Here is a 12,870-nt window from a genome sequence, read left to right as displayed (position 1 = left end):
GAGAAAAACCCTATACCTGGCAAGAGCTGGTCTCCAGAATCGAGGAAACCGGAAGCCAGATGTCTGTCCGCCCTCCTCCCCATGCACCTCCCCCCTGGAGTATAGAGGGAGGAGGGAAGCCTGAGGACCACTAAGAGTCCACCTGAACCCACTTCTGGCCATCTGAGCTGGCACCCAGGGAAGGCCTGGAGTCAGGGGAAAAAGACAAGGGCGGTTGGGGGTCTGCCAAGCCTCCCAGCACTCCCCAGGCTAGGGAGAAAGGCCAAACTACTTCTTATAGGCTGAAGTAATAGAAAAGTGGGGAGTGCTCTTGCCTTGTCCATGGTCTACCAGTTTTCAATCACCAGTATCCCATATGGTCCCCCAGAGCACCGCACTGCCAGAAGTAATTTCTGAGTTCTGAGCCAGAAGTAACCCCTGAATACTGTCAGGCATGACCAAACAACAACAATGAGGAAAACACACACACACACACACACACACACACACACACACACACACTACCCCTTTGTGGGGTTTTCAGCTTGGATAGGAGATTGTACCTGAGGCACTGACAAGGAGAAGAGCTCGAAACTTTTGGTGGTCCACTTTTGTGTCTTTATCACAGTCCTTTATTCAAGCTGGAGCTTCTCTCCAGGGATAGACTTGGTCAGGGCCTGTGCTGGTGCAGTTAGAGATTTATCAGAGTTCCTGGGCAGTCCCTATGTCCAGAAACTAGGTTTGGCTAAAATGTTTTTTTTTCTACCTTAGTGCTCGTGACAGAGTAGCTTCTTCTATTTTGTAAACCATGGTGTTTAAATAAAGTAAAATAAAATTATTTGTCTAGAGACTAACATTTTTTTCTTGTTTAATTAATAACTTAGATTAAGCATGACCACAGGCTCCAGGCTGACGTCAGGAGCCATGTTGGTTATTTTTCCCAACCGCTCCAGAGGAGAGTTCAGACTTTCCCTTCTAATAACAAGATATTGGATAGTGGAGCAATTATGTGATTTTTTTTTTCTTTACTTTACTTTATTCTATTCTGTTCTATTCGATTCCATTCCATTCTATTCTGTTTAATTTCATTTTATTTTAGGCAATAAAAAAATATTGCTTGGAACTTTCACCACAACAGGACATTTTTCTAGAGCAAATATGGAGCAGGGCTTTCCTGCTCTTTTCCCATTGTTCTGTTAGCGTCCTTCCACAGTCAGCTGACTTGGGAGCCTCAGCCCAAGCCTGTTTTACCAATCAGGAAATTTAGCTTTTGAAACCTGAGAGCCCAGAACAGAACTTCACTTGAAGTGGGTCTGCAGGAATGTGGGTCAGATACTAAATGTGGATACCTGAGACGTCAGCAGGGAGTCATGTTTATGAGGTTGTAAGTGAATGAATACACAGGTTTTTTACTTGCTTTAAACCCTAAGGCATATTTGACTCGTGTGTTTTTAAACAGCATTTTCACAGTTAGACATTAAAAAAAGACAATAATGGCAGGAAAGATTATTCAAAGGGCTACTGCACAGGCTTTGCAAATGAGCCCATCACAAAGGACATTCAATGGTTCTCCTCAAGTATAGATTGTCGGCCATACCTGGTTGTTCTCAGGGCATCTTCCTGCCTTGTACTCAGAGATCACTCCATGCAGGACTTGGGGAACTACGTATGGATCAAATCAGGGTTGGCATGTGCAAAGCAATCTCATTTTTGTGCTAAATCCTATAAATTCTTATAGCTAGTCTTTGGAAACAACAGATAGTTATCCCAGTCCTCACTCCCTCCACAAAATTTGTAAAGGAAAACAGACCCTCTCATGTCCCTACAGAACCCAAAGACCCTACCCTTGATTAGGGCAGAACTGGGTGCACTCCCCATTTTGGGAACCTGCAGACAAACCCCTTGACCTGTCCATACCTATTTTTCTTTCCATCAAGCAGACTATGAAGACCTATTCTTAACTTTAATTGTGAGCAATGGACTATAGAGGAAGGTGTTGTGTACGCATGGCAGATGTTCTGCCCATGTAAACCCACTCCATTTGTTTCAGGATCCAGATCAAATACAGGGTCCTGGGAGGTGGTCCGGAAGAACCTTGAGCTCTGTGATATCAAGATTCTCCTTTAGCCATGGTCCAGAAGACAACCCTTCTCTCCAGGCCACCCGTATTAGTGGCCCAGGTTGGCTTGCCCAGACTCTGAGAGCTTGGAGTATTCCCATGCACTGCCAATTGTGATCCAACCATCACCTCAATAAATAAAAAGCAAAGTGAACCCGTGTAATGTTAAAACATGAAGCAAATAATAGTAATATGAACGTCAGTAGCTGTGGAAAAATAAATATATAATTATGCTAATCACTCATCACAAGAAACATGAACTTAGGATATAAACCACTGCTCTCCCCTAAAAACAGTAAAACCCAATTACTGTAATCTTATTGGTCCATATGGTTAGCTCTAACAAATTATGTTTCTCATTATGTAGACTTCATTTCTTAGCTTCCTACTAACTGTGACTCCCTTCCAGTCTTGTTCCCTTCATGCATTCCCTCTCTCCTATGAGTTGACCCCCATTTTCATGCCATAAAATCCCATTTATGCTATTTTTAACCTGCCTATCCTAGGAGCCCATAGATACCCATATCATATGACCTCTAGTTGAGGAACGCTGATATGGACAGCAAGGTTTTTTTTTTTTTTAAGCACCATGGTTACAAACATGTTTGTAATTGGAATGGCAAGTTTTAACCCAGGTTGTCACGTAAATCTGTAATAAGACTCCAGGTCCCTCGGTTTCTGGTTGGCAATGCTATTCCCTAATCACGCTAATCATGTTTCATTGCTAAAAGAGAGAATCTGTATTCCAGAACATTGGTCCACTGTATTACTCTCTGTTTCAAAGACAGGCACACAAAGGTAGGGTTAATCCTGGAGCTGACCAGACTGATTGTACTTGAGAACAGAGAGGTCCATTCTCTGTGGTCACCCAAAGCCAGCTGGCCCTAAGAAGTATCAGCCATCTCTCTGGGGCAGAACTTCCCCAGCTGATTTCCACATGTGTCACGTGTACAGTGGGCAGCTGGCCCTTCATTTGGCTGACGGCGAACATTCATTCAGAAATAATTTAATAATGCTTATATTGTCCACTTACCTTTTCAATTATTTTTTTTCCAGACCAAAGAGAGAAGCCATTTGCGTTTTGATGTGAATCGAGATGCTAAAACCCTGTACAAAGCCTGCAAAGGAATGGGTAGGAAAGATACTCTGTTTAAAATTTTACTTTTGAAGTTGATTAAACTTGATCTTCTGTCTAACTTTCCTATGCTCTTAGGAAGATCTGTGGATTTGATATATCTAAGGAAATATGCTTATTTCATAAGTCCTCTTTATAAAACATCTCAAAGTGATAACAGATTTTTTCACTCTTCAAAATTCAATATAATCGGGCCCGGAGAGATAGCACAGCGGCGTTTGCCTTGCAAGCAGCCGGTCCAGGACCAAAGGTGGTTGGTTCGAATCCCGGTGTCCCATATGGTCCCCCGTGCCTGCCAGGAGCTATTTCTGAGCAGACAGCCAGGAGTAACCCCTGAGCAACGCTGGATGTGGCCCAAAAAAATTTCAATATAATCACTAAAATAGGACAGTATTACATTGAATTTGATATTAAGGTGAAAGCCAGGAGATGTATAGTTCACACAATCTAATGTCATAGAAGCCCCTTATATATTCCTTTGATGAGAGGTGGTAGGAAAGCAGATGTGAGGATTGATTCTAGAATTTGTGTGACAACTAGATCAAAATCAAGTGAAACTAAAAGGTCAAAGATCCAAATGGAACAAACTTTGCATCCACCTTACAGGTCTGTGTATACCAAGAATGAGAGACTAAGATCAGAAGTATAATATACCTAATAAGAAGGTGGAACAAGGAACATATAGTTTAAGACTAAGACCCAGAAAAAGGGATTCTGAGATCTAAGAACATCACTGATGAAGCAAATCTCTGTCTCAGAAGCCTGGAAGGGGGCCAGAGAGATAGCATGGAGGTAGGGTGTTTGGCATGCTTGCAGAAGGACGGTGGTTTGAATCCCGACATCCCAATGGTTCCCTGTGCCTGCCAGGGGTGATTTCTGAGAGCCAGGAGTAATCCCTGAGTGCCGCCGCCGGGTATGATTAAAAAAAAAAAAAAAAGGCCTGGAAGAGGGTACAATCTCAAACACAGCTAGACAGGTCAGGTCATATTGTCTCCTACTCTCTGAGCACTATGGTTTCCAGATGTGAATTTTCTCATGCCACAATACCCATAAATGAATCTATTTTTGTTCCTAGCCTCTTCTCCTTTCCTCCTTCTCCCACTCACTCTAAATGCACCCAGTTTACAGACAGAGTATCCAATCCACTTCAGCCCCACAGCTACTGTCTGGGAAGGTATGAGGTAGGATTGAGAAGACATGACTCAGTGCCATTAATAGTTGTTGGATCTAGTGAGCCTACAGTTGTTTCACTGAATCCTTTTCTTATTGTGATTTCATTCACATATCATAAAACATCCTTTTGCAAGGCTCAATACAATAGATTTTAATATCTTCATGAGTTGTGTAACCATCACTTGTGATTTCAGAACATTCTCATTATGCAAAAATAAAAAATCTTTCCCTCCAATTAGCAGTCACACCCAAATTTTCCTCCCAGTAGGTCCAAGTAATCTCCAGTCTGTCTCAATGAATTTGTCTATTCTAGACATTTCATAACAATATAAATCATACAACATGTACCATTTGATATCTAGGCTTTTCCATTTAGCATGTTTTACTAAAATAACACACACACAGAAACAAATGCAGTATTTTTACTTACAAGTAGACTCATGGGAATGTGGAAAGAGCTGGGATCCATGACAAAAGTTCTAAGATGGAGTTTAATAATATAAATCATCTAACTATAGAATAATCTGTCTGGTCTCAGAAATGTTGGGGAGAGTCCTAAAAAATATAGGGTTGGAGAATACCTGGTAGGGAAATGATAGCACAGCGGTTCTCACAAATAGCTCCTTGTTTATATTCTGACCTGACTAACCTTGTATTTAGCCTATCCAAGGGTTGTTAGGAGCCTGGAGGTGGCAGGGTGTTTACAGTTGAGTTTGACTGAGTGATTGTGCCACACTCCCAGGTGTTTCCCTGTTGTTTCTCCAGAGAGTTCCTGACACCTGGAGATAGGCTGGAGACAGGAGCTGAAGAGGGTGTGGGAATAATTTAATGCAGTTAATGATGCATACTTAACTGTCCTTGGCCGCACTGAGTTCAATTCAGCAAGCACAGATGCAGCGCCTACCTACGAAATGTCAAAGTAGAAAGAATTCTCTTCTTTCTTTTGCATGTGAGCACAAAAGGCAAGGTGGATACGTGCTACTATTGAGAATTCCTCCCCTTTGCTAAGGACTACCCTCACATGAACTTGGTAAATCTTTCTAACAAATATGTAAAGCAAAATTTTTATAATAACTGAAAAATTGACAATGCTGAGACTCAGAAGTTAATCAAACTGCCCAAGGTCAGAGTTAGGAAGTGAGGGTTAGAGTAACTGAAACTAGTACTTCATGAAGAGTTATGATTTGGCAAAATGGTCTGGAATCCCAACCTCTGTTATAAAAAAGTAGAATCCTGGGGCCAGAGCAGTGGCACAAGGGGTAAGCCTTGCCTGCACTAGCCTAAGATGGACCACGGTTTGATCCCTGGAGTCCCATTTGGTCTCCCAAGTCAGGAGCGATTTCTGAGCACGTAAACAGGAGTAACCCCTTAGCGTCACCAGGTGTGGCCCCCAAACCAAAACCAAAACAAACCACACCAAAACAAAACAAAAAGTAGAAGCCAAAGGAAAATGGTATCATTGGCCACACTTGTTTGCAATGTGACACCATTCTATTGACCTACTCTGGCAAGGCAAGGCCAATTTGTCCAAGAAAGGTTGTATGTGGACAGTGAATTCTGATTAGAGACGGGGAGAGGAAGGCAGGAGCCCCTTGTGGGATCTTCTTAACAGTAGTTCTGCTGAGCAATGCGGGGAGGGTATGGGGAAGTACTCTAAGAAATAAAAAGCAATTGGAACAGTAAGGTCTTTACGGCTGCCAATTTGATGTGAAGTGAGAGAAAAGGGAGGAAGGCATGGGCCACAGAATTCTCACCAGCACAGTATGGCAACGTGTGACCAGGGAGAACAAATGCCTCCTTTCTAGGCTGACCACTCTGAGGATCTAGGCATGAAACAGGAGACGTTTCTAGACTTTGGCAGGGAGAACCCACATGGAAAGCAAGAGAGAAAGACTTGAGATATTTAAAAAGAAAACAAATCCTTCTTGGACGCGCAATTTCTGGCACTGAGAAGTGTGGGTTTTTTTTGTCTTTGTTTTTGTTTGTTTCAGAAAGTCACATCATAGAGGAAGCAATTGGAGCCACATTACATAGTGAAACTGCAGGAGAAAAGGAAGGAAAGAAAACATAAATAACAGTGTTGGAACAGAACAGAATGAGGCTGGCAATTAATTGCTATTTTTGCAAGTGAGCTCATGCTAGTCTTCCTGTTCTTATTAGAATCAAACAACTAGATTGCTTCCAGAATGATAAAGGCTAAAATAGCTAAGTGAACAGTCCAAGGACATAAAGCTGAGAGTTAAGCTGGGACAGGATCACAATTCTCTGACCCCTACAGGGTAGACTGTCTCTCTAATTCCTGGCTGTATTTTTAGAGATATGACTAGACCAGAGTTTAATCAAGGAAAAAAGGCCTTAAATGTTTGCCAGAACTCATTGTTTTTTAACCCCTTCCTTATATCCAGTCAGGGCACCCTCCATGCCTTGCAACCAACCTTCCAGCCACCAACCTTCCTATCAAAGGGTCTCTGTACCTTTTCTTCTTCATTCAGAATCCTGATCTCTCGGCTGAGTAAGTTTTATTATATAGGTCCAACTGATTCAATTCCATTTAAAAATTATTGTACACATACTTTGCACAAATAACAGGTATCGAGAGCAGAATGTACAAATGGCCAGACTTCGGTCGCAAATAGGAATTATTTTGTGGTTAATTTTTTGTGAAGTTTGGAGCTATTGCCAAGGATAGTGGGTGTTTCATTTCCTAGAGCAGCTATACAAAGTATCCCAAACTGGAAGGAAACCACAGAAATATCTATGTTACATTCTGGTAGCCAAAAATCTAATATCAAGGAGTAGAGAAGCAAAGTTCCTGCTAAGAGTGTGAAGGAAGATTTGGTCTTTTCTCCTGTCTTTCTATGGCTTCAAACCTAGCCACCAGTAGACATTCTTTGGTTTCTATTTCTCTACTTGTTTATCCTTTATGGAATGCTTTCTCTATCTCTTCACATAGTCTTATCTCTGTAAAATTAGGTCTCTGTTCAAATTTCCTCTTTTTATATTTTTATAAGAGCTCTAGTCTTATAGGAATATATCTGACTCCATGATTACATTTTAGTTTAATTCTACAAAGACCCTCTTTCCAAATAAGGTCACAGATAATCAGGTACGAGAGTTAGCATTTGATTTAGGGGGATTCAAGTTACCGATAATAATAAGTGACCCCCAAAGTGTGGGTACAGTAGGAGTCAAATGGAAGGTTCTGTTAAAATACACACTGCTGGGCCTATAATGGACAAAGTGCTACTATTTGAACAGAAGCCATTATTGTTGTATAGATTTTCATCCATCTACAAAGAGGAAAAGTGTGAGTCAAAGCAGTACTTCCCAATAGAAATATAATGTGGATAACAAGAGTAACTTAAGCATTTCTAGAAGCTCCATCTAGGAATAGGTGTGTGTGTGTGTGTGTGTGTGTGTGTGTGTGTGTGTGTGTAAGTTTGTCCAAATCAGGCTTACTCCTGGCTCTGAGCTCTAAAATCACTGCTGGTAGTGTTCAGGGGACCATATGCAATGATAGATCATTAGCTAAAGAAGGACACCATTTATCAAGGCCCTAGTTCCATTTTTTTTAAAAGTAAAATCAAACTGACAGGGGCCTGAGATGTAGTACTGTGGGTAAGGAACTTGTCTTGTTCATGGCATGGCACCTAAGAGACAACCTGGGCACTGTCAGGAGTGACACCTAAGGATAGAGTCAGGAGAAATCCCTAAACATAGCCAGGTATGGCCCCCAAACTCAAACAAACAAATTAATTAAATCAATTTTAATAATATATTGTATTTAACCCAAGATATAACACTTTAAACAAATTATAAGAATGTAAGTTATTGAGATGTTTGGCATTCTTTCTGGAATCTTTGAGACTCATGTCATCATGAGTGCATTTCAGTCCAGTCATACTTATATGCTTGAAGTCGCATTTGCTGCAGTGTTGGACAAACACAGCTCTCAATTGTGTCCCAAGACTCCAGTCTGCTTGTCTTCAAGGGTTATTTCCCTCTCCTCCTCCTCATCCGCTTCTAGCACTTGGGGCTGCCAGAGAAATGTTGATCTCCACAAACTTTTTCCTCCTTCATGTGTGGCTCTGTATGATATGAATTCAGAGTAGTGCCTCTAGACAGAATATTTTAGTTAAGTAATTCCACTAGTAGGAATCTCAAGTAGAACTATACAAAGGTGGTTGGAAAAAAAACAGAAGGTGTGATAATTGCTGTAAAATCTCACTCTGCACCAGTTGATTTCTTTTACCTAAGGGCAAGGAAATTAGCTTGAGCTTAGTCATAGTTTCCATCAACTTATTCCATTGCTGAATAAAACAGTATATCAAAAATTTAAATGTGTTCTACCCAAATGTATCTTCTTAGAATACACCCCTCCAATCAGACCACAGCCTATCTCAATAAACCTGGACTAATTTCTGGGTCACCCAAATAGAATGCCATAGACGCAACCAACTATTGACAGGGTTCACTACCATATAACTACAATGCTCTGGGACCCTGGAATTCAGAATGTCAGAACATGAATCAATGGTCCATAGACAAACAGATGAAGCAAAAACCCAGTGTTTCAATATTTATAAAGGTGCCTGGGCTACTGACCAAAGGAATTTGATGTGGTTCTGCACAGAGATGGGGTAAGAAGAATTTATGATCAAGTAACAGAAGCCAGAGGGATAATACAGCGATTAAAGTACTTGCCTTGCATATGGCTGACCTGGGTTCAATCCCCAGTATCCCATATGGTCCTCTGAGACCCCAGGAGTGATTTCTGAGTGCAAAGGCAGACTTAAAACCAAACCAAACCAAAATAAAGATCAAATTACAGTAATCCTTTAATGCCTTGGAAAGAAATTCTAATTTATTTCTAGGACTCATGAGGGATCACTAAAGGTATTTTAATTAGGGTATAAAATATGCACCTTTGAGCTTCTGAATGCTGATTCTTACCCAGTGTGGAGGCCAGACTACATAGTAGGACCTGGTACTATATGGTCTATTAGATAGGAGCAGCAAGAAGGAAGAGGCAGAGTCTTGTAAGTTAGAGAGGTGGGACTTGGCATATTGGAAAGAAGAGGAGTGCTTTGGGTGGGCCTCTGAAAGCGACTTTGGAGTTTCTAACTCAGGTTATATCATGCACAGAGATGAAGTAACAAGGTGAGGCTAAATTTAGGGACAGACAAGAGGAGCTCAGCCATAGCTCTATGGGAAATTGAAATGCCTTGGGGGAAATGGTCACAGAGATCTAGAAATAAAAATCTGAACTCAGGAAAGAGAGGGACTAGGATCAATAGTTAGGGAATATTGCATCACTGGATAGGAAGAGTATATAATTAGCAATGAGAACTGCGAGCTGATTTAAAAGGAGAAGTAAAAAGAATGGTTGGGTTGATGGAGGGTGCAGAGGTGAACTGGGGAACATGGAAGACACAAGGCAATCATGACAATGTTTCAGGCAAAGAACAGTCAACAAATTCAAACATGGCTGAACAGGTACATGCAAGAACTAAGCAGAAGCACTGTGCCTCAGTTTCCTTGTCCATGAGTGAGTTTGGACTAGCTGGGTTGCTAATGCTTTCCCAATCTGTTAGAATTTCTTTCTGCCTTAGGTTTCCAAGTTCTCAAACACTGGAACAGGAAACCCCAGGAGGGTAGCCTGCTCAGGTCCCCAAGGTCTCCTGCAAGGATTTCTTTATTTCTTTCCCACATAGCATCATATAGTATCACCCAAATTCTGTGTCTGTAGATTTTTCTATTCTGGGCTTGAATAGAAATGAACTGTGCTGAATTATGCACTGCCTAAGGGCTAATATTTTATGAAGAAATGTGTTGCTAGATGATTCTGTCTTTGTGTGAAGATCGTAGGTAATTGAACAAACCTCAATGGTGTAGCTGACTGTACAGTCTCTGATATAACCAATGGAGACCAAAGCTATTAGCTTGGTGCCTAATTGATCAAATACTTATTACATGACATACCCAAACTTCATTCCTTATTTTCTATCAAATAATATTCAATGTAGCACATATATTATAGATTCACTTGTGCCTAGATGGACACATCAGTTATTTTCCTCTTTGGGATCTTCTGAAGACACTGTTAATATTCACAAGCAAGTTTTGTGAGAGCATGTTTTCATTTCTCTTGATTATACATTTAAGAGAGACATACAGGTACATGTTGAGCTCTTTCCTCTTTCTAGCGCAATACCTGATACTATACTCTTCCCTTGTGAGGCCTCAATATTTGTAGAGTGAGAGACGTCACAGTTGTCAGCAGAAGAAGCTAATGTTCAATCCATGTTTTACCCCTCCTCTGATCACCACCTTCGTTCCCCCAGCCTTATTAAAAGAAATCTCCATCTTGTATCTTTTTCACTGTGGCCTTGTTTTCTTTTTCTGCCCTTTAGGAACTGATGAAGCAGCCATCATTCAGATATTATCAAACAGGACATCAGCAGAGAGGCAACAAATAAAGCAAAAGTACAAGGCAACATATGGCAAGGTAATTCCAAGGGTCATTGGAAAGGACATTTACAGTGCCCTTGATCTTGACTATTTCGGCTACAATTTTATTGTTAAAGCGGCAGAGAATGGATTCAAGCCGTTATTCTGTTACTGAAGAGGAAAATAATGAAGCTACTTAATACTTACATTAAATTCCGGAAAAATTTGAAAGTTCTTTGTAACTTTCTTAACTTTAACTCATTATTTTAAAAATCTTCATCTCATTATTTTTTAAAAAAACTTCATCTTTCTATGTCATTTTCCCCACTCATTTGCACTGATTCCAATTATTAACTAAGAAATAAGTCAGTAATTTTAAGATCAATTTTCAGAGGACAATATTCATATTAAAACTCTTCATTTATTTAGCCACCTTCAAGAATGATCTAATCTTTAAAATCAATTGTTTCAAAAACTCAAGCATACACCCCATTTCATTAAATATCAGCATATTTTTTCTGTCTTTACATTTTATAATTTTTCTTTACATTTCTTTATTTTCCTTCTTTCTGTTGCCATATATACAGAAGTCTTTACATTTTCACTAAGGTTTCTGTTATCTTTAATAACATAATGAACACAATTTGACTGTTAGTGTCATTGAAATTATCATTATGCAAAATGAATATCAATTATTGCATATTCTAATCCATATTTCTAAAACCTGATAGTTCTTATCACTGTTATAAACCGAATACAAAGATAAATTTCTGTATTTGACAGAGGGAAACCACCTCTTTATATCTAGGCTTCACAAATGATAATTGCTTAATTCCTTTAGGGAGTTGGGAGAACCAAGCATGATAAACAGTATCCCGTCCTGGAAAAGAAAGGCCATTTTGAGTGAAATGATTTCCATTTTGCTGAAAGGAAAAGTGAAATTCATCTGTCTACATGACTTAGAGACAATCACAAACTGAGGAAGTGAAAACCCAGAATTCCAATCCCAGTCTTCTGACTCCAGGGTCAACAACTGCTCCTATGTGCTGATAAACTAAAGACCCAGACAATTCAACCAGCAAAATATGTTTCTCACCTCACAATCTAATGTGTCAATGTCATTCACTGACTACCACTATGAAATATAAAGGACTTTCTAGTTTAGTTGGGTCTCATGAGTTGTTTATCCATGACAAAGTGCCTAATTGTAGTAGCCCTGCAAATGCTATGTCTATGTCTTCCAAGAAGATAAAGTGGATGCCAGGTTAGTGTAAAATAAGATCCTGAGCTTTGAAATGAGGGATCACGCCTCTGCAAAAAGTAGGAAGGGTAGCTCATCTCAGCATAGAACTTTGCCAACCATCTATTCTCTCAGTTGTATTTTAGAAAGTTGAGATCACCAAAAGCGTGATCTAGAATGACCATGACAAAGCAAGATGAGAGATAACCAAAACGACATTCACGTGTCAACTGAGATCCAAAGAGTACAGCCATGACGAGAAACACAGCTTGTTAGCAAGCAAGCAGGGCTAACGCTGCGGTATGATGAGGAGGCTGCTATGTCCAAAATTGAATGTAAACATACAAAGACTTGTTTCTATGCTTGTGGCTTGTGAGAAAAGGCAGCTGGAGTTTCTCTTCTCCACTGTCCAATATAATGCCCAACGAATTTGAAAAAGGGGACTTCCATTCTTTGTTTGGATCCACATCACAGAGGCCGAACACAAAGCTTTCATGGGATATAGGCTGAGATGGACTAGATTTATGGGACGGAGGAGGGACTATTGAAGGTTCCTTTAACAATACAGATTCCAGGGCCTGTGTTCAAATCTTTTGGACTTTCTTGAAGGTCCAGAGCCTAAAGGTTCCTTTTAGAAGTAATTTATTAGATATGAACAGTGGTTAAGGGGCTTGCTTGCACACAGTTGGCTTAAGTTTGAAACTCAGCACCACATATGGTCCTCAGCACTGCCAGGCGTGATCTCTGAATACAGAACCAAGAATAAGTTCGGAG

The 12,870-nt window shown here is 40.3% G+C and overlaps 1 protein-coding gene across 1 annotated transcript in view; it reads left to right on the top strand.

Moving 5' to 3' along the window:
- Positions 1-12,870, top strand: part of ANXA13 (annexin A13) — a 61,095-nt gene that overhangs the window by 27,901 nt on the left and 20,324 nt on the right. Inside the window, exons 3-4 of the mRNA XM_049765781.1 lie at positions 3,155-3,230; positions 10,820-10,914. Coding sequence (XP_049621738.1) covers positions 3,155-3,230; positions 10,820-10,914 — 171 coding nt within the window. The remainder of the gene's footprint in view (positions 1-3,154; positions 3,231-10,819; positions 10,915-12,870) is intronic.

The sequence above is a fragment of the Suncus etruscus genome, chromosome 19 (genome assembly GCF_024139225.1).
Source record: "Suncus etruscus isolate mSunEtr1 chromosome 19, mSunEtr1.pri.cur, whole genome shotgun sequence".
Taxonomy (NCBI): Eukaryota; Metazoa; Chordata; class Mammalia; order Eulipotyphla; family Soricidae; genus Suncus; species Suncus etruscus.
This window is presented reverse-complemented; position numbering and strand designations above follow the sequence as displayed.